Source organism: Papaver somniferum, chromosome 5 (genome assembly GCF_003573695.1).
Source record: "Papaver somniferum cultivar HN1 chromosome 5, ASM357369v1, whole genome shotgun sequence".
NCBI classification, from domain to species: Eukaryota; Viridiplantae; Streptophyta; class Magnoliopsida; order Ranunculales; family Papaveraceae; genus Papaver; species Papaver somniferum.
This window is the reverse complement of record NC_039362.1, coordinates 144,214,706-144,236,223: the sequence shown is the minus strand read 5'-3', so window position 1 is coordinate 144,236,223 and position 21,518 is coordinate 144,214,706. Positions and strand designations below refer to the sequence as shown.

Below are 21,518 nucleotides of genomic sequence, written 5' to 3'. Positions count from 1 at the left end.
TATGTGGGTTATTAGATTGCGTAATTACAACTGAAGAACCAATTCCATGTATATATCTCAAGATAGAACATTGTACGTCTCTAACTGTGATACTTGAAGTTCACATTGTGAATCGTTTTTTTTTTATATATAAAATTCTTTGATGAATATGTGGGTTATTAGATTGCGTAATTACAACTGAAGAACCAATTATAATTGAATATTGAATGTGAGGAATCGAATCACCAGAATAGGAAGAATCAGGATATTACAGGATAAATTGGGGGAAACCGATTTTGACTAGGTCAACGAAGACTTGACCTCTTTCCTTTTTTTTGCAAAAGTTTAGCAACGGCAAATATGTGTTGCTAAACCTGAACAAGAACAACTATATCCTGTTCTACTAAAATATATCCTGGAATAACTATAAAATTAGCAACAGATTAGCAACAGCTAGTTTCTGTTTCTTTATTTTAATTTCGCAACAAGTTGTTTCTGTTGCTAACGCGGTTGCTGACCGAAATTAGAAACAGAGCTAGAGCTTATGCGAAAAACTGCGACAGGGTGTTTAGCAACGGCAAAACTCTGTTGCAATCCCAGTCAGCAACAGATATAAGCTGTTCTAAACGTTAAATTTGGTGTAGTGATACATCAGCAACATACCTTGCATCTGCAAATCTATTTCTACCCTCAAAACTTCCTTCACAAGTATGTGTGAGGTTGACTTTCCTAATTTTAAAGGTAGACTCTTTCTTAACTATAGATGCAAACACAAACTAATTGCAGTTACATTCTTTTCTATATGGACACCAAACCCTAAGTCTCTTATTCTCACTTTTCTTTACTTTACATTCATGCTCTTCATGTACACAATGGGCTCTAAGATGCCTTTGAAATGCCTTTTTATTAGGAAATAATGTACCTACCACCATTTGTGAGGGGTCAAGAGGTTCATTATGTTCTTGGTCTGGGAACAATTCTTCCTCTTCTTCTTCTTCTTCAATAACTTCTTCCTCAGGGAAGATCATTACCCTCTCAGCTTTAAAATTCTTCAACCATTCAGGATCATCATCTTTCATCTCAGCGGTACCTACAACAACAACAAAAATGAGTTAGTACAAGCAATGGAACCAATATGAGTTAGTACAATAACTTCTAACTGTTACCTCCATTATGTTTTCCCTTATCTCTTTCCTTATCTTCTTGTTCAATAACTTCATCAGGGAAGTTCAATGCCCTCTTATCCTTAAAGTTCTTGAACCATTCAGGATCATCATCCTTGTTCTCAACATCACCTAAACAACAGCAAAAAGCATGAGTTAGCATAATAAGGAAACCAAAAAAAAAAAATCAATAATGTGTAACAGTTACCTTCATCGTTGTTTTGTTCACCATCATCACTTGAATCACCACTATCTTCTTTTGCATCATCATTTGAATCAGCACTATCTTCTTCTGAATCATACTTCATACAATCATTATCTTCATCACTATCATATATTGGTGTAGCATCAGGGTCCTCTACAGGGTTGCACTCATCCTCACAAATGTTCTCAAGTTCAACAACATAGTCATCAGCTTGAGAAGCTCCCATTTCTCTATCTAGAATTTCTTGATTTACCCAATAATCATGATTAAATACACCAACATCTTCAATGTCTTCATCACTTTGTCTATTTTCAATATCTTCATCTTGAGCAGCTCTCATTTCTACATCTTCATCACTATCAAGTACAACTGGTTTGGTACTTGAACCACCTGTCTCACCAAACAAATTCTTTGAAGTAGAATTTGTAACTCCTTTACCTTTCAGTCTAGAGCTTCTTCTCACCGGAACTGATGGTGACTTTGACACTCTAGTCTTCTCAGGTGTGTTCATAATGGCCTGCAAAGTATCCCATTCTGGATTGAGTATCCTTACTTGTAATTCTAAACAACCATTACAATTCATTTCACCTTTCTCCCGAAAATGTGAAGCAGTCCTGATCACTCATTAAGCTACAACCAACTCCATTGTCCATCCACATTAAATCAACAGTTTCAATATCTTCCAGTTGTAACCTACTGTGAATCTTTTGCTCAATCATCTTCAAGCTCAGTTCATCTTTGTTCAGGTTTTTCAATAGAAATTGAATCTGACTCTGTGTACAATAACAATTTACATCCCTGTATGGTGTATTTCCACTGAAAAATTGAAAAATAAGCATATAAAGTACATTAGTATCATACCAAAATTCAAGAAATTTAAAAAAAAAAATACATTACAAACATAAACAATAGCATGCATCAAATATTGTTAACTAGTTGGTCTATAGTGTTTCAGATACTGCAATCATTAGTGCAGGATGATATTGATTCACCTAGACATAAAAACAAACGGTTTAAGCTCATGATGATGAAGAACAAATTAAAATTAGATCCATAAATAAATTTAACAAAATCATATACTCAAACAAATTGATTGGTAAACACAAGCACTGTTAACAAATTCCCAAACCCAATTTTTAACAAACCCTAACTTTATAAACATATCTATCTTACAAAAACAAATGGTTTTGCCAAATCCGACGGTCCAGAGATAAATATTTTAACCGGTCGATGGTTCACATTTCACTCAAGATGCTATGAAACGCAAAACATAAATCTCGGCTAAAAAATGCATCCCTGTTTAAGCCTTCATCCGACGGTCGTGATCTCTTTCTGGCATAATTTAGGGCTTCGTTCTCCTTTTCTCCTCTCACTTTTCTGCCGTTACAGTGCACCAACATTATTTTCTCCTCTTATTGTTCTCCTCTTATTGTTCGTCTGATATACATTAACACCACCATTATTTTCGACATTTATCCCTTCAATTCAAACTTGCTAATCAATTTCATACGTTATTATCCCTTTGATCAAAGATACCGATTACCAACCCCTTGAAATGTTCCCCTATATAAACCTCAAGAGAGATCTTCATCTTCCAAGGGTTCTCCATTTTTTTCCTTACCAATTTCTCTCAAAATTACTTGGTCACTGCTCTTCTAGTTTGAATTAATTTCTTTTAAATTTTTATTTGAATTTGTTGTTCAACGATTGGATTTCTTAAATTTTTGGTGTATTGTTGCAGAATTTGGATGGTATATGGGGAAAGGAGCTTTCATCCATCGATGTTGTTATGTTTTCCAGTTTTAAATACTATGGAATGAGAACCCATCCATAGTAGTAACCCGAGATGGATGCAAGGAATTTGTTAGCATGTATTTTTTTGATGATATAGATAAATGTTTTTGGTCTCATTATAGATTCTTTCTGATTGGACTTATTTGTTTAAATCAGGTAATTAGAGAATCATAAAATTCTATATTCTAAAGTTTAATTTGTGCATTTACAAATACAAGCTGGTCATGGTCTTTTACAAGGTTCTTGCAAGATGGAAAATTCTGTTTTCTTTTTGTCTTTTTTTTATTAGATAGTAAATTCTTCCAGGTGAGAAAAGTTGGTAGACTCAAATCACATGTGATATTGCAACAGAACCGTATTATTATCTTCAAAAGACAAGCTTGATTGTAGTATAGTTTCATAGTGGAAAGAGTTTCATAAGCATTTGGTGATTTTTTTTTTCTTTTTGATGATTGTTATTTTATGCTTCTCAGCTTAACTTTTGTGAAATATGGATCGAGTAAGTAATTACAATTTATGATTTGATAAAGGAACCGTCTTTCGAATCTTGGCTAAGAAGTTTTCTTTTTTCTTTTTTTTTGTTTGGATTCGGCAGGTAAATATGAGCATTTGCATCTTTCCCATGTTGACGAAGTATGATCGGAGCCCATAACTGTTGTAGTAAATAATTCAATCTTCTTTTTCTGAGGCCATCTTTTCGATCAGCTTAGATTTGAATTTGTGGACGTCTAATTCAATATTAATTGTTGTAAGTTGAAGAGCTCATCACTTGGCATTAGACGCCAAGCTGCTAATGTCATTTTAGGTGCTATTACATTGAGCATGGAGTATTGTAGTATGACCTTTGGAGGGTTTCAATACATGTTGTTTGTGTTTCCAAAACGAATTAAGATTGCAAATTTTTGACGTATGTCTTCATTTCGGAAATTCCCAAAACTTTCTTGGTCTGTCTTTTTTTTTTCCTTATGTTATGCTTGCAACAGACAGGGTACGTACATATCCTATACCACTGGCAATTCTATTTCTGGAAAGTTTTTCAAAATATTTTTCGTAAATTGCTTAAGAAATTTGATGTTGATTTCTCGTCAAAACATGACACAAACAGTATATTTTCTCATAATCTGAAAATATGATGTCATAGTGTCAGAAAACAATGTGGGTTGTTTTTTCGACACCGGATAGAGGAAAATCAGCAAAACGATTAGCATAGAATGTGCAGGGAAGGCATAAAAATGCAAGAGTAGAGGAATTGCAATAGATGACATTTCGACTATCTGCCTCTTCTTTGGTCACTCTCTTACACGTCCCTCTTCTTAGATGATCAATCCCACTTAAGTTTCCTAGACTACCAGAGTAAGGCAAGTGAGAGATTGCAAGATCTAAAACTGATAAGTTCACCACTTTTCTGCCTCTTTTATTGTTTTCATAATCCGTATCAACATTATGTGTTTATGTGTACATGCCTTTGATAAATCTCACCATGTCGTATGTTCTCATATTTTGTAAATCAAGAAAAACAGACCAATTCTAGGCTTTAACTATGAACATACATGACATGGGGACATGCATAATGTCATTTCTTAAAATCACTGTAAATTATTCGGACTTATAAAGTGAGGTGTAAAGGCCTAAAATTTTCACTGTAAATCATTGGGTCTTATAAAGTGAGGTTCGCTGCAACTCTGGCCTAAGTAGCTAAAGGCATTGATTATTTAACTGAAGGATTTTAAACCTGGATCACCCATTTATAGCAGGGATTTGCGGCGACAGATTACTTTCCTCTTGAACTAATGTCTGAAGCAGCTCCGTAACTGCCTTTGCAGCTGGAGAATTGGTCTTGAAAGCTGCCACTACATGTGCGTGTAATTTTAAATGACTATCAGATAATGGACTGTTCTTTCTTATCTTTTAAAATTCCGGGCAATGATGAATGAACTTTGAAGCCAGTCTATTTTAGTTAGTGGAACATTACTTATGTTAGTGGTCAAGCTGCTGGGGATGCCGCGCCTCTAAAGAACAAACCCTTGGAATTGTTGAGGAAAATAAACTTTCCGACAACGATGAATGTGGTTTGTTAGTTACACTATTATTTGTTGACATTTGTGGATTTTCTCTTTTTCTTTATACCGGTTCATGGATTTTAGGTTACAAATAAGCCAAAATAAGCTAAATTTAAAAGGTGATATTTCTATTGCAATCCAAGCTCAAAATTCTGTAGTTTTTTGTTTAACTTGAGATCATTGAGGTGTTTAGAGTTAAGTTCCTCGGCTGTTAGCGTGTTTCCCTGATATTAATAATGTAACAAATCATTTTTCAGGCCAGCGAATAGCGCGAAGAACTATTGTACTCTGTTTATTTTAGGCTTTCTTAGCCATGCACATGTTGTAAAATTAGCAACAAAATTAATTTTGTAGATAATATCTCATATCCAAGTAATTCGGACAAGAAACCCGAGCTGGCCTTTGTTAGAGAAACATTACGGTAGCGTGTACTCCCTTTGTGTAAGAAGAAAACATAATATTGTTCAAACAACAAATCACAACCCGGAACGTTACGGCACGGGTCATATACTAGTAACAGTTACAAAATCAGATGAATAAAGTAGAATATTCATCATGCAATAACATAAACATCATCATTCAACTACAGAATCATCACCAAAACGAAGAAATTATCATCAAAAAGAATAAATCAAAATTAGGGTTTTGATAAAACTAACCTGTCTGCAATCTTCTTCCTCTTTTCGTTTTCTCTCAATCACTCTCGATTTCACTTAAAATAGCAGAACAATCACGATCTACAAATCTCTTTCTCAATCGCCATTGCTAAACTGAAACCTAAGAGAGAAAAACGAAAATGAAAGTCTCTCTCTCTCGACAGGTCATTAAGACAAAGGGATAGACTGGGAAATTCGGTGGAGTTTTGACCACGTGTTGACTTGGTTGACCAATAAATATTTTCCTTTTAACGGATTCTGTAACTGAGGGGCAGTTTTGAAAAGTTGAAAATAACGGGGGCAACTTTTTAAACCGTAATTTGGAAGTGGGGCAGTTTATCAAAATTCCCGAAGATAAATTCTGTTTGTTGAGCCTATTCTCAGAGAATATCAAAAGGAAACTCGACTATTGTGGTTATTCAACAGAAAGTGAAATATCTGAAGATCTAAAGTTGAGCAAGGTAAATAATATGGTAATGATAATTATTTTCTTATCTGGTTGTAGTGTTATTATTATCTGGTTATAATTAGTATTCGTGTTTTTTTTGCTTTGTAGTTGGCTCTTGCGAAATTAGTTGAGGAAATGACGTCCATTGAAGCTAAAGATTACATAATTGAGCTTAAACGTAACAGATTGTACAAATGGATGGGGGAGGTGAGTTTATTAAAAAAAAATATTCATTTCCTTATATGATTTTTCCTTGAGTAATTCTTATACCCTTGATATTTTTTTTGAAACAGGTTCAATGTGATTTATACGATTTCTTTCATTCTTCTGAATATAAATGTCCTAAAGAATTCAAAGAGTGGATGATCTGGAAGCAGTTGGATCAACTAACAAAACATACCATGACCAAAATTATTAAAAGATCCGAACTTGAAGAAAGAGCATATGAAGTTTATCTACGAGTTCGGGTGCCAGATGAGTGGATGGGATTTATTAACACTTGTTTCTGATTTGACCTCAAAGATGAAATTGTATGAGGTATTTATTGGGATTCTAAATTTTCATCTAACTTATTGTTTGTTATAACAGATGATGAGTAAGGAATCAGGAAACTTAAGAAAAGAAGAATATCCACGCGGAGAACTCCATCGGTTATTATCAAGTCTAAGGTCAAATATGGAACTTCCTTTAGAGGTACTTGCATCTGACAGGAAAGTTGTAGAACATGAAGATGATTATCAGGGGGCTTAATGATGAATATCAGCACGTGATGTAGTCCTACTCCTACCCTGTTATGAACATGGATTAATTATTAATTATTACTCCATAAAATATGATAAAGTGAACTCTGATCTTTATTTTGTGAACGATAAGGAATACAAAAAGAGAGACTAACTATTTGTTATTGTATGGAAAGTGGAAACTTGTGTGTTAAATGGAAAATATTTTTATTAAAAGGTAAATATAAATTCTGGCTTTGTGATACAAAAAATCTCCAGTAGGAAAGGCATGACTTCATTTTGTATTGTGTGTTGGCACACTGATATAAAACTTGGTATTGGTGAAATCGTCTAGAAGTGGGTTATATCCATCTTTGGTCCTTGTTCTTGTGGGGAGTCCGAATTCCTCCATAAATTGATCTGTACCAAGCTACATTCAAGAAAACATGTTAGAACTACAATGTGTTTAGAAGAATCCAATCTCCCTAAAATTAGAATTCTTCAAAGACTTACAGTGATTGTTCTTCTTTTCTTCCCTTTCTTAGAGGCTTCATCTTTTACATCAGGCTTCCATCCAGAACAATAATGGTCCATCCGTTCCAAAAGCCAGAAATCCGTTGGGAAAAAGATATCAGCATCACCCTACAAATAAAAAGACCTTGAAGCTTTATTACTTGGTTCATAATTTGGAGGAGATTTTGACAGACAATAAAAGAAAGAGGAAATAAGAACTTCAACGAAATACAAAGTGCTCCAACTCAAGATTGAGCTCATTTTTTGAAGGAAATCGCACGATTCTATTGTTTATTTTTCCCCAAAAGAATTATGCATTCCTCGTTGGAAAATGTTAGAAAAGAACGGTAAAACAAACCTTTGCATCTAAATAGCTGTTATAATCCGTACTGCTACCATCTTTCTGCAGAATTAGAAGGGAAAAGGGTCAGCCTTATTTGTAATTGATAAATAAGAACTGGATATTTTTGCAGAGACATCTATTGAAAAACTGCTCTATCTTGGTCAGTAAATCATCTTATACATGTGCTGACCCATTAAGTTGTATGATGTGTGCTAGAAATGACTCGTTCTTTTCTAAATTATGATGTCTTGGATTTAAGCGCACTTACTACATACTTCACCTTATGATAAGTAAACAATACCAAAAAAGAAAAGAAAAAAAGGTGAAGGGATTCTCGATGGTTATTTTGGATTTCGCCCATTTTAACGAAATATGGCCTTATCAACATAATCAAGCTGAAGATACCACTGAAGGGGTATATTGGTAAGAATCGTCCACCAAGATGTCTCACAAAAAAATTTAAGCTACCGAGTAATCAATAATTGAAGTGCTTTCTTACTTGGAATAAGGACAAAAAAAAGGAACTGCACTGAAACAATTGAATGCTTTGCCCAGATATTAGAGAATACCTTGGTAGAAACCAAAGGAGCTCTTTCGCCAGGTATTCTGACATCAGGGAGGTAACTGAAATCAGAAGCAATCAAAGACATCTTCGGTAGTGCCCCATGCAAAACCTCTAAAAGTTGCTGCATTTTCAAAAGCTCTGCCATAAGTATCTGAGTGTTTTAAAGTCAATGGGACTGTTCCAGAGTTTTTCTTACCATACAGCCAGTTGGCAACCAAGATCTTCGGGGTTTTGGGAAAGCTTTGGACCAAATATTTCTTGCTGCCGTGATCGCTCTGGATCTCCCAGTAGTGTGGTCCTTCTCCAGATCAATTATATCAATACAACTCTTGATCAGTTGATCTTGTAATGGCTTATAGATCTCAGAGATATTCGAGCTACAGTGAATCAGCGACAAAATGTACAGTTAAAAATAGAATATTTAAAATAGCCTTTTCTCCTGCAACATATTCATTTCTCTCACCTGTCTCGCTGCTTCTGGAGCCATACTTCCTGCCATGGAGAAACTTGATTTTCCGAATATACAAGATCGTGAGGAAGATTATCAAGCACCTACAATCAAAAACAAAAATTGCTATCAGTAAATAAAAGTTGATATGCAACCTACAAAGAAAATATTCAAATTTAAGCTTGTTATTTGCTACGTTTAGTTTCATGTGTAACCTATGAGAGGGACCAGAAAATAGTTGACATGCAACCAGAACTTAAAAGTGTGAGGATTAGAAAGGAAAGCTTATTGATGCATCATAAGAGTGTGCACAATAGAAGATAGTATAAACCTCAAGCATTAACACCCAACAAGGCTGCAGGTCCGCATCCCCTATTTAAAAGAAATCGAATAATCCATTATTATTTACCAAAATACATACAACAAATATTTTAAATTTACGATTACGCATAGATATGCTCATATGACAGGTGGTAATTAGAGGGTGAAGTCGATGGCAAATAAAATACTTTCTCAAGCCGATGAAAGTTTTCTTCCTTTGGAAATTACTGTCTTTTGGGAATTCACAAGTACTAGATAAAGCACAAACTCGTACCCCTAATAGTCAAGTTTTTGTTATAACAGGGAGCTCTGACTCTACTAAGGCCTAAACTTTTAACAGCAAATTCATACCTATCTCCCAACCAACATAAGTATCTATTGAAATTGACGAGTAATTTTGAAATGCCAGGAACAGAATGGATATGAATGATGGAACAGAAACGAGAATAAATCCTATGACATACAATGTACTTAAACTAGTGTGCCTTGGGACACACATTCTGACCAGCATATGAACCAAGCACTGTTTTCTTTATTGCCTTCCAAAAATAAATTGCCAAGAGGACGAACAAAGTAATAGTCTTACATATCATCAAATATCTGAGGAGAGAAATTATGTTATTTCAAGTGCTTATATATTTGAAGTATCAGAGATTCAGAAGGCACAGGTTCATCTTCAATTAAGCCACGTGAATTCGCTTAATTGTTACCAATATGGAAGTTACACATAAATCTCTTTCCACCAGAAAAGAAGAATTGCTCAAAAAAATGAACCATGGATCAAGTATTTGAGTTAAATTTAACATACCCCATCCACTTCGGTCTGCAGCATCACGACATTCAACTCGATACTTCGATAAGTGACTACGAACCTCCCCAACAGTTTCTAGTTGCTTCTTGGCCAATGAAGAACTAATTTCTACTGAGCTAAGCTCAAACAAGAACCCACTTTAGTAAAATTGTGAGGGAACCGCAGGTACAGGAAGATAGTAATATTGGATTCTCACATAGCAAATTTAAGGAAAAGGCTGCTAGAGATGCATAAGATAAATTAAACGAATACCAACTAGTTGTAATGGCAGAATAAATGTCTGAACAAGATTTGAATTAAATACTGATTCAGCAAACAGTTTTGTTGTTTTTATTATCATCAGAAAATTTGTAATTTAACTACAAAAGAAGTAGCCTGAACCATTTTCGTATTTTGAAAAGCTGAATCACTACTTTCTTAGCAACTCCCGTGAAGCACACAAACCATTATTGGAAAAATATTGTGTACCCACTGTAAAAGTTAGAGCTCAACTACTTCTTTAATCTCTCTTAATCCAAAACCATATGTTAATTTAAACTTTCATGCTCGGGAAAACGCAAGATGATTGAAAATTCAAATACACTTATACACGGCAATGTTCAAGCTTAAGAGTACTACCATAAAAGCCATATCAGTCTCTAGAAAAATGGAAAAGATAAACTGAATACACATACATGTATGTCATGCTATTATAAACTCTTGAAGGGGCATTCAGCATAATGTAATCCATTATGTTCTTTGCACAGCTTCCTGATCCACCTCCGATTTCATAAATCTAATTCCAAATAATATAAAGAAAAATCTTAGTTTTGCATTAACCTGTCAAGGAAATAGAATAATAACAAAAAATAGATCTAGCATGAAGCTTATGATCAACCAAATTTGAGAGCAGAAAACATAATTAAGATCCATAACAAACAGACAAGAAATCTAACTGCAGATATAGCTACGGAATCGTTGAAATCTAACAGTTTTGGTTACTTAAAAGTTCCAATATTTCATAAATCTAACAAGCATATGACAAAGATAAACATGAATTGGAACTAAAAGTTCCAAAATTGACAGGATCAGTTTAAAAGAGCTTACTTTTAGTGGAACTGAAAGATTAGCCGTTCTCATAATGGCTTCAGCAATTCCATGAGCATACCAGGGCTACAAGAAACAGCAATTATTAATTTCCTTCATGTATCCCCTTAAGTAGATAATACAAGAGACATCAACGTACCTCAGTTTGACAGTGCAACAAAATATTTTAATGCATGATGTAGATTGTTTTATCATATGCAATTCAAAAACTAACCCACATGATAGTATGACCCCAATATAACACATTTCAATGAGATTTTGGAAGGGAATCAGTAGGTGTTGCATTTGCACACATATTTCAGCATTTTTCTAGATTTACCATCTGCTGGTGGTACAACACTTCCTTTTTGTCCTTTTAGAACTAAAAATTTTATGTCTGGAAAAGCATCAACAGTGTCTTATCTGTATGGTTACTTCAATTGCCAGCGCTGCAGACTTTTGAGCTATATTTATCATCTCTTGGTGTAGCAAAATTATTTTTGTCCTTCCAAACTAAGGCAGTGATCAACTGAGCAGATAGATACCTTTGAATGGGAATATCTATGATTTGTTAGTATCTGTAGTTTTGCTTAAAACAGAACTTTCTTCAACTACAATAGTTCGGTAGTCGCAAGAGAGGTGGATCATGTGACATTGCATGCACTGGTCTAGCCCTAATAATGTAGCACTTAATAACTACCATTGTGTAGTTAGATGAATAGTTTAACAATCAATTCAACCAAAAAAAAAAATTATCAAAAGCTACCAGTATTTGAGAATTGTGTGCTTCAACTTCCTTTGTAACTCATAAACATTTAGCTTATAGCTATATGGTCATCACCACGCCATTCAACTAGAGAAGGGAATTTAAACTTGCATCAAAAAGTGGAGAAACTACAACTTAGTTCGCTAGTCGGTCGATGTGAAAATGGCATACCATGACTGATGTAACATTACCATAGTGGACCAAAGTAAACCAAATCGTTGATGTAGTGACAAATACAAAAAGAAAAGTTAAAGGCTGCGAGATTAAATATTCAGCAATACAAAGAAAACCTAGAGGGTCTACATAAGAAAATAATTCATAATGATTCAACTGTTAACAGAAGTTACAAAATATCACCTTAAAGAGCTCCACTGGAGTAAACCATGATATATCACTCTGCTTGTAAATCTTATCCAAGTGCCGCAAGTAAGCCCTCCTGCCTGAAATATGTTAATGAACAAACAATCACACCACTATCTAAAATTTAGCCACAGAACTTTCTCTTTCCTGCACGTAGAAAAAGATAACTTTGACCAAAACCAAGGCTGGGGGGGAGGGGCAACATTCTTTTACAAATTATTACTAGGTCCACAAAAATTACTATCACTAAAAAAGGAACACAACAAGAACTTATCTTTGACTATTGACCCTAGACAGTTATGTATAAGACTCTCAAAACTTTTAAAGACATAGTGAAGAAGTGCTTGATTTAAGGTTAATATATACCTAATTACCTCTGAGAAGGTTAATACAACGATTTCCTATTTTAAGTCTTCTCCTTATATATAGGACCAGTTGAATAGAGCAGAGGGAGCATGAACCCTTTGTTCAGCCAACCATCTTCATCTTGTAATACTGCTAGCCAGTGAAACCTAAATGAAGTAGAATACAGCAAATAGAACCACAGGTAAGCCCTAGAACGGTGCCAAAGCATATGGCAACAAATAATCCCCTGATTTCCAATAAGTTACCTCAGGTTTAATGACATCCCTTCAGATTCTTACAGATTCTATGTCTACCCCCAGTGCTCATCTAGTGATAGTGATAATGATGCTTTACACCTTCTCTAAGTGTTCTGTAATTCGTTTTACATCAAATTTGATCACAGTAATAGGGGACAATAATACGCTTCAACGGGTGAACTTGATGAAAGAAGTATAAAATTCCCATATACCTCCGAACGCCTATGTTAAGAGATTAAAAAGTAATGCAGGTGGAGTTAGTTATTGCCTTTACCTAAACTTGACTAGCCCTAGCTGTAAACTGTACAAGCTAACTAAGTAGAATGGCAATCAAAGGCGAACGACACACCGCAGGTTCTGTTAGACACAGTGCTTACCATTAATTCGGGAACCATATAAAGTACGCTTAAGATACTGACTAATGAGTGAGTTTTCTAGAGTCCAGAACAGATGAATAAGCAAAACAAAGAAAATCATTGATGCTAACAGTAAGTACAATTACACCATTCACATATCAAGTCGACCTACTAGATCGCATATGTCAAGGCCTTTTCTGAATTTATCACAATTCTTAGCACGTGGACTGTTTAGACTTATGCAGATTACCATCTGTCTCCAACTCCCCACAGAGTTACTGAGATCGGCAAGAGCCTTGTTCCTTTAAGAAAGAAGAACTTTGACCTTTTGAGCCTACGTTGAACCTAAGTGCAAACTACAGATCCATGGTTCCTCAAATAATGTGACTTATTACGACACAACACACAACAAGATATCGGATAGAATTTCCTACATACATATGATACTTATACCATAATGGAACTAATTTCAACTGGTATGATGTCAAAATTTATTCAGTTTAGAGTCGCCAAACTAGTTAAGCGAACAATACACAATCATGGCTTATATTTAGCTTTACGAAAAACAAATGGAAAAACTCGTCTGAATCTCAATTTCAACTATCTAACAATCCCATGGCAAGCTCTAACTTAAATGACTGATACACAGCATACTGGAAACCAATTAAGTAGGAAATACTCATAATTCACAGGACACCACCAATTCAAATGATTCTTCCTTAATGGATCCGCCCAGACATCTAACAATTTTATGTTTTTTAGGGTTTAGTGAGCAAAGTACCTTCAAGTTTATTGAATTTGATGCTTGACTCAAGCATTCCAACAGAACCTGATCGTTTAGAGAAATACCCATAGTTTGGATCGTAGAGAGCAGAATGAATATAATCTCTAACCTACAAAAACAAAATTTAAACAGACTATTACCATTCACCACTTACTAACCCACAAGACCATAAGATGAAAGTAATCAAAATTCAAAATGAGAGAAATCATACAAGAATAGGGTCTTCTTCTCCAACAATGCTGGTAGAGAAGAAAGCTGAAGAAGATGGAGAAATCCTCGAACAAACTACTTAGAGCCAAAGAGAAGGAATCAGTAATAAGAAACAAGGGTTTGAGAGAATTTTAATAATGAGTGATTAGGGTTTTAGTTTAGTTACTACCTTTAAGCGACGATCGTGAAGTGAAGAAGAAGAAAGGAAGTTTTCTGATGGAGTGAATTTGAAATGACATCGCCGTATTCCTTCTTTCACTCTCAGTGAAGAGGTCTTGGTCTTGGCAATAGTCGATGATCCTTTCAGTAGTAGGGGAAAAATGAAGAGTTCATAAGGAGAATTGGTCTAAACTCTAAAGAGATGGTGGGTATTTGACAACCTTGACCTTGACCTTACGGCTAATAGCGCGTTTGGATACACATTCAGAAGTAACTTTTTGACTTCTAGAAGTCAAAACGCAAAAAATCAGTTTGGGTGTAGAATTTCAAAATGACTTTCAGAAGCAGAAAAGTCGATTTTTTGTGAAGCACAAAATTTGGACTTTTGACTTCGCTTTTGGAAAAGCACTTCTGACTTCTACTTCTGCATCCAAACAGGCTATAAGGCAGGGCAGACCTCGTGGAAGCTTACATCCAATGAATACAAATGAAATGAAGCAACAAAAAAAAAATGTTTACTGCGAATTCAGTCACAGCTTCAGGCTCATATCTTGGATGCCAGAAGAAAAAGAGCTTCAGCTTCTCCAGAAGAATAAGTCAGCAGCATAATTTTTTTGCTTCACAAAAAATTGATTTTTCTGTTTTTAGAGGTTGTTCTGAAAAATTATTGCAAAACTGACTTCTGACTATTCAACTTTTTGGGGTACATCCAAACACCCTATAAAATCTTGATATTATGTGGGTGCTTCGACTTTCCTAGTCCATGGTTCAAAAATCGATTCAAATATAAGTTGCAAAAAAGAAAAAAAAAAATCGGAGGTAAGCACTTTACTACAGACCAATAAAAACCATTATACCCATGGAAGGGATTCAAAAACGTCTAGTAAACTCTCAGAATACGTTGTTGTCAGAGTCCCATAATGATCCGGAATTCTTCACTATGTATTTGCTTCTGATTCAGTTCATTATTTGTTGAACCCTTATCGATTTCTAAATTCTTCTTCCACTTGTGTAGCTGCAATATTCTCTCTTCAATGGTATTTCTAGTTATCACTTTTACAATCTTCATGTCTTCTTGTCCAATCCGATGAAGCCGGTCCATAGCTTGTTCTTCAATTGCAGGGTTGAGCCATGGCTCCAACAAGTACGCCCTGGATGCAACTGTCAAGTCTATCCCAGTTTCCGAATCTTTAAATTCTACCAGAAGCATAGTAGGTGAATTGGAATCTTGGTTTGTGAATTTTTTAATCACATCATTCCTTAATTTCACAGTCATCGTGTTATCCGATCTCAATACCCCAAGACCAACATACTTTAGTGGATCTACGAGTAAGGCCAATATTTTTCCAAATTGTGACAATACTACAGACTTTGTGGAAGGATTATTATTCCTAGTTGCAACTAGGAGGTTCAACAAAGAATACACTTTGAATGAGTAGCTATTACTACCAATTCTTCCGGGAAAAGACACATCCACATTACTATTTTCATCTTCATCACTACAAGGCTCTTTTGATGGAGAAGATAAGAGGTATGATTAAGAAAGACGATGATGACATGTGGGGAAACATTTATTCTTATGCATAAGGGCTTTCAATATACACTTTTTTCAAAAGATATATCGACAACATGTAATGAAGATACCGCTCGCTTAAAGACTTCTGTAGAATCAAGAAGCTCTACGAGTACCGTTGGTGAGAAACTAGATAATAGCATTGTTATTTTTGTTTTCGATAATTGATTTGATTGACTAATGGTTGTTGAAACTTTGATTGCACCTAGTATGATTATTCTTGAGAGCCTTATCTTCTGACATAAGGGTCACTGAAACTAAATCAAAGTATTGACGGGATCTTTAGAACTATTGTTAGATCAAAAGACAACTTGTGATCATCCATTGTTAACAGACTTCATTTTGACATAAGTGGATTCAAGTTTTTGTTGTGCAGGTATATAAGAAGGCAATTGAAAATTTTAAGAATAAGAAGATTTTTCTTATTGGTTTCGTATCTCGTGATTTGCGCGCACATCTTGATCGGCTAAGATCCGACTTATATTGGATTTATCTGATCATAAATCTGTTTAGATCGGCAACTATCATTTGATGGTATTCTTCAATATCTGAATCTGATAGTTGTGAATCCGAATCTAAGTTATTTATTTGGATTGATCTTACCCAACAAAGGAGTTTACTAGTTTAAACGGAAAAACCCTTGCCAAACTCAACAAATCTTTTTCTAAAAGATTATTGGAGTAGTTACCAAACAACTTTGTTCCTTTATTATTTGGAAGACGATTAAAAGAAGTTGATTGCTTAAGACTTTACATCGGTAAAGTAACTTAAGATAATGATTTTCTATCTTGGGATTCACGTACGTGACTAGTAGGTCGTAGACGCAGGGATACTAAAGGAAGTAAGTAACTAGGGGTAGTTTACTTGGTCTCAACTATACAAAGTTGACATTGTATTTTGTGTGTAGGTGATAAATATTGAAAGCATTCAACACTAGACCAGGTCCTGGGGTTTTTCTGCATTTGTGGTTTTCTTGTTAACAAAATCTTGCTATGTCATTTACTTTTATTTTTCCGCAATAATAATTGTTTATTACAATTAAAATTAAATACACTTGTACGTTAATCCTAATAACTTGACTTTGATCCCATAGTTAATCGGTTTTGTACCGTAAATATTGTCAACTGAATATCAAGTTATTGTATTTTCTCGACTTTTTCCATAAACGGTCGCACTTGGTATCGAACTTATAGGTTGACACGAAAAGTGTGGTGTACTTGGATACCCTCGTCGTTTCAGATAAAATTTCACATCAATAAAAAACAAACTACTTTAACAGTTGAATTAATACGAAATAATATTGCACAGAGTGCAAACAAAAAAGGGTTCGTCACAACCACAAGTCTAGGTAAGGTAATAATGAAAGTGGAGCTTATGGCATGCTACACCATGCGACCTACTGTTTTTATTGTTTTATTTTGTTTTGGTGTTGTATATATCAACAAAATTATTTTTTTGTAATATCGAAAGTAACATATTTTCCTCCCATATATCATCATGTATGTACTTATCAAATCATCTATAGCCATCAATTTGTATATATCTTGTACAAATAATTAATTATAGTATTTTTAATACATGATCTAAGGGTTTTTCAATAGGTAGTACACATGCAAAAACATTTCAGTATTTATTCAATACAAAGGAACAAAAAAATTATTTGGGTCACCAAAGGTCAACACTAAATAATATGTCTTACAACAGCTATTGATTCTTTCTTTGACAAATTAAAAGTAGATAATCAATTAACTAACAATAGTTTCATTTGAATCAAAACCAAAGTAGAGAAACCAAGGATTATAAAAATATTTCTGATTCAATTAAAGAAAACACAAAATAAAAATCCCGAATGAAAACTCAAAAATATGTATAGGAATTACAACTATTTCTAATATCAACTTAATAAAAAAAAATCTTATATCCACAAAGAATTCAATACAACAGTAAAAACAAATCCTGGAAAGTATATTAGAATCTCTATTAAGAAACTAAACTTATAACATCCCCATCATCAAACATACCAGAGACACAAAAGAAACTACGTTTGTAGATTCTTTATTAATAAGTTAAAACTTGTATAGATTCTCTATCAAGAAACATACTAGAAACACAAAAAAGCTAACAATTATAGATTTTCTATTATGAAACTAAAACCCGTAGGATCTCTATCAAGAAATATACAGTTGTTTTTTATAAGAAATAATTAACTAACGATCAAGAGACTTACTGAAAACAAATTTGAACAACTACGAAAGAAATTCAAGACTTACAAATATCAATATAAAGTATAGGATCTCTATGAAATAAAGTGTCTGATGTTACATTGTTAATTAATCACCAAAACTTGACTTCATATTAACGAGGTTAATTATCAAAGCTTAATTTAATGAAAAAGATATCTTAACTCATGGATCAAAAAGATTAAGAATATTTTGATGTATATGACGGTTTGAGTGCAATTACAAAAATGAGAGAGGTAAACATCCTCAATTTCATTTCTAGAGTTACACCATAATCCAAGAAGACCTTATATTTCATGAATATAAGATCTCCTTTTATTTAAACTAACAACATAATAAAATATAAGAAGTCTTTTTATTTGTTTCCAGAAATTATCAATAGCTTTCTGCATGAAGTATTCCTTTTGAATTGTTAGCCAAGTTTGTAAAAAGTTGCTTGACTATTGAACATCAACACGAGTGGATGGCATATATATCTGCAAATGCAGGTTAGATAGACCTGAAGTTGTCCTATTCAAGCCAACTGATATTAAACTTGTTAACTATTTTTCGCTTGGAAAACTACAACATGATGATGACTTTACCCAAGTTCATCAGGATATTATAGGAGAAGGAAACATATACGCTAAACATCTTTATCATAAATCAAGAGTCGTTCCTTTTCTCCCCATTGTTTTGCGTGAACCCAGTGGGTGGCCTCAACATTAGACGAGTTGTGACAGGAACAAATGGATCTTGGACAAGACTTGGAGGAAATATTTTTGTTGGTTATGAATTCAAAACTAAACTTAATTTACAAGACTAACAGGTTGCTTCTAATTACTTTTCCGATGAGTTCATAATTGAAAAGGAATCATTCAGGAATTGCATTGGAGATGTGGTAAGTTATATAAGTCACATTGATAATTTTATTTAGTTTCTTACTTCTTATGTTATGCTACGATGGCCGGTCTTGAAGGCCAAGCAGGACAAGCCCCATTTTGGGGAAACAAGGGGTGGAGGCAACACTATACATCTTTTACACTTCGGGGTTCATGTTAATAAATAATTATTAGAGACTTATATATAATTTATACAAAATATGATGACAAAAGTTTAATAATGTTAATTAGGACTTGAATTTTTTTTATACATTCTTGTTATACTATTTTTGGTTGAATAACCCTTACTCCGTTGCAAACGTTTTTTAGATCAAAGTTTTAATAACCAAACAATATGTAACTGATGTTCGTCGTACCAAAAAAAAAAGAAAAAAAACAATAAATTTGGGCGGCTATCATCCACATAATTAGATTTAGGTACCAACTTTGTATAAAATTTTTATTCTCTGTCTATCGAAGTTCTGTCTTCCTCCACTTTGAAAAAACTCATTTTAAATCTCTTGAAAAAATAATGGTAAAATATAGTGAGCCCACACCATAAATGATGTAAATGTAATTAAATTTGTGTGTACATTTCTTTTACGGGAGCAAAAAAAAAAATATTATTCACTTCAAGACAGAAAAGAAATTCTGGAACACCCCTACATTGGCAATAATTGAGTTTACAAGTGCTCGGGTTCATTATATCCACCCAAACGACTTGCAGACCCGGAATCAGGTATCTAAAATCTCACATTGAATCTTACCATTAAATTAAACGGATAAGAATTCATCATACTACACTTGATTTATCTTGTCTTTTTATAAGTCATTAACCAATACGAAAAAGTTATATGGTGGACCACGTTGGCGGACCAAATCTCTCCATCGTTAGATTGAAATATTAGGGTCTCACTACTGATTTAAAAATCCTACCACTAACAATCATGTGGTGGAGGGGAAAGTCCACCAATTCGTACACCCCTAGGCAAGTCGTTAACCGATATGAAGTTGAAGCCTTCGACCATATATTTGTGGAGTTTATAGAAAATTTTCTAAAAAGATTAGATTAGGTTAACTAGGTTAGATGATTGAAGTTTGTAGGACCTGAGTCCGAGGAGGGGGTAGGAAATACCAAAATATCTCATGAGCTTTCGTCATTTTTCTCCAAACGCGAAGATGTTTTTCCTAGCTATGGTTCGAACGACGTGGGCTAATATTTGTTACTTTCACTGACAAAAACATAAGTACCAATCTACTACCATCTCTACTCCCCACCTTTACGTCTAGGGCCTCTAAAAAATTAAGGAACAACAATTTGGTTCGGTTACTAAAAAGGAAACATGCTTTGACCTTGAGAGTAGCTCCAGTGACGTGGTCTGTGAAGATACTTTTGGACATAGACATATGAATGACAAGTATATGTCGTAAGATCAAAAAATCTTTGTGAATCTACATTACCGCTAATAAACTGGTACAATAGTGCGAGAAAAGAAGATATGCATCTCCACGGTGCTTTTTGAGTAAGAGTCATGAACTAAAATAGGCTAAATCTGAGTTTCTAAGACGTTGGTCCATCAAAAGCTTTTCAGTATTCAAAATTCCTTTGAATTCCCAAAATATTGGTTGCAGTAGTTGAGGTGTGCCCAAGAACACGTGTCCATTGAAACCTACAGATAATGCATTGTGTTCAGAAGTCAAATTTTGATTAACATTTTAGACGCTGGTTAGAAAATTTGAAGGGTTGTTTTTCGTTTGGTACCGGGATAGTACTTTAGCAATTGCCGACTAGATTTTATAGTTTTTTATAATATTAAAAAATAACTACTATGAAAAATCAAACGAAATAGAATAAGAAAAAAAACTTGGTTTATGTTAGATAAGCGATGTCACATGAGTGTTAATGAGCGTTTTCCTGTAAATAAATAAGCGTGTACGGGGGATGTGTGAGTGAACGTTGTGAGTTGCCCACTGATAGTTGTCCATATGTCGTCTGTAATAACTGTCAATATAAAATGTACTTTACCTTCTCCATTGTTCTGGAGAGAAGTGCAGAGAAATAATTCAATTGAACCTTGATATGGTATCAGAGTTAATCCAAATCTAGGAATTTCTCATCTCTATGTAAATCGAAGCTTTCTATTATAAAATCATGGAAACTTCATCTCCTTCTATGTCTATTACTCATGTTTCTCTCAATTTCAAACCCCAAATTATACTTATACCTACGAATTTCGCAATGTTCCTCTTATGCGTAGTTATGATCTATTTCGATTTGTTGATGGTTCATTTTTTTTGTCCTGTGAAGTATTTCAAATATACATCTGTGGAGATTTCTGATTCGCAGTATGTTTTAATCCTTAGGTTACTGCTTGGTTGAATCAAGATCAAGCGATTATTTCATGGCTACTTTCTTCTTTAACTGAAGAATTTCATATTCAGGTTCTTGGTTGTAAAACATCAAATGCGGTTTAGACTACTCTCGAGAGTGATTATAATGCTACTACAAGATATAGAT

At 34.2% G+C, this 21,518-nt stretch overlaps 2 protein-coding genes across 2 annotated transcripts; one reads left to right on the top strand and one right to left on the bottom strand.

Annotated features, from left to right (window-relative positions):
* The first annotated feature begins 5,997 nt into the window (after positions 1-5,997).
* On the top strand, positions 5,998-6,988 carry LOC113279790. The gene is made up of 4 exons (XM_026528455.1): positions 5,998-6,021; positions 6,193-6,318; positions 6,414-6,512; positions 6,599-6,988. Exons 1-4 carry the CDS (start codon positions 5,998-6,000, stop codon positions 6,812-6,814), a joined length of 465 nt encoding a protein of 154 aa, XP_026384240.1. The 3' UTR covers positions 6,815-6,988.
* Positions 6,989-7,112: 124 nt separating this feature from the next.
* On the bottom strand, positions 7,113-14,492 carry LOC113283046 (protein arginine methyltransferase NDUFAF7 homolog, mitochondrial-like). Its single transcript, XM_026532195.1, has 14 exons — positions 14,338-14,492; positions 14,170-14,243; positions 13,956-14,067; positions 12,214-12,296; positions 11,112-11,177; positions 10,700-10,800; positions 10,023-10,141; positions 9,225-9,265; positions 8,909-8,997; positions 8,642-8,822; positions 8,450-8,566; positions 7,896-7,940; positions 7,538-7,666; positions 7,113-7,454 (listed from the first exon to the last, which is right to left on the bottom strand). Exons 1-14 carry the CDS (start codon positions 14,405-14,407, stop codon positions 7,320-7,322), a joined length of 1,362 nt encoding a protein of 453 aa, XP_026387980.1. The 5' UTR covers positions 14,408-14,492; the 3' UTR covers positions 7,113-7,319.
* Positions 14,493-21,518: the final 7,026 nt, after the last annotated feature.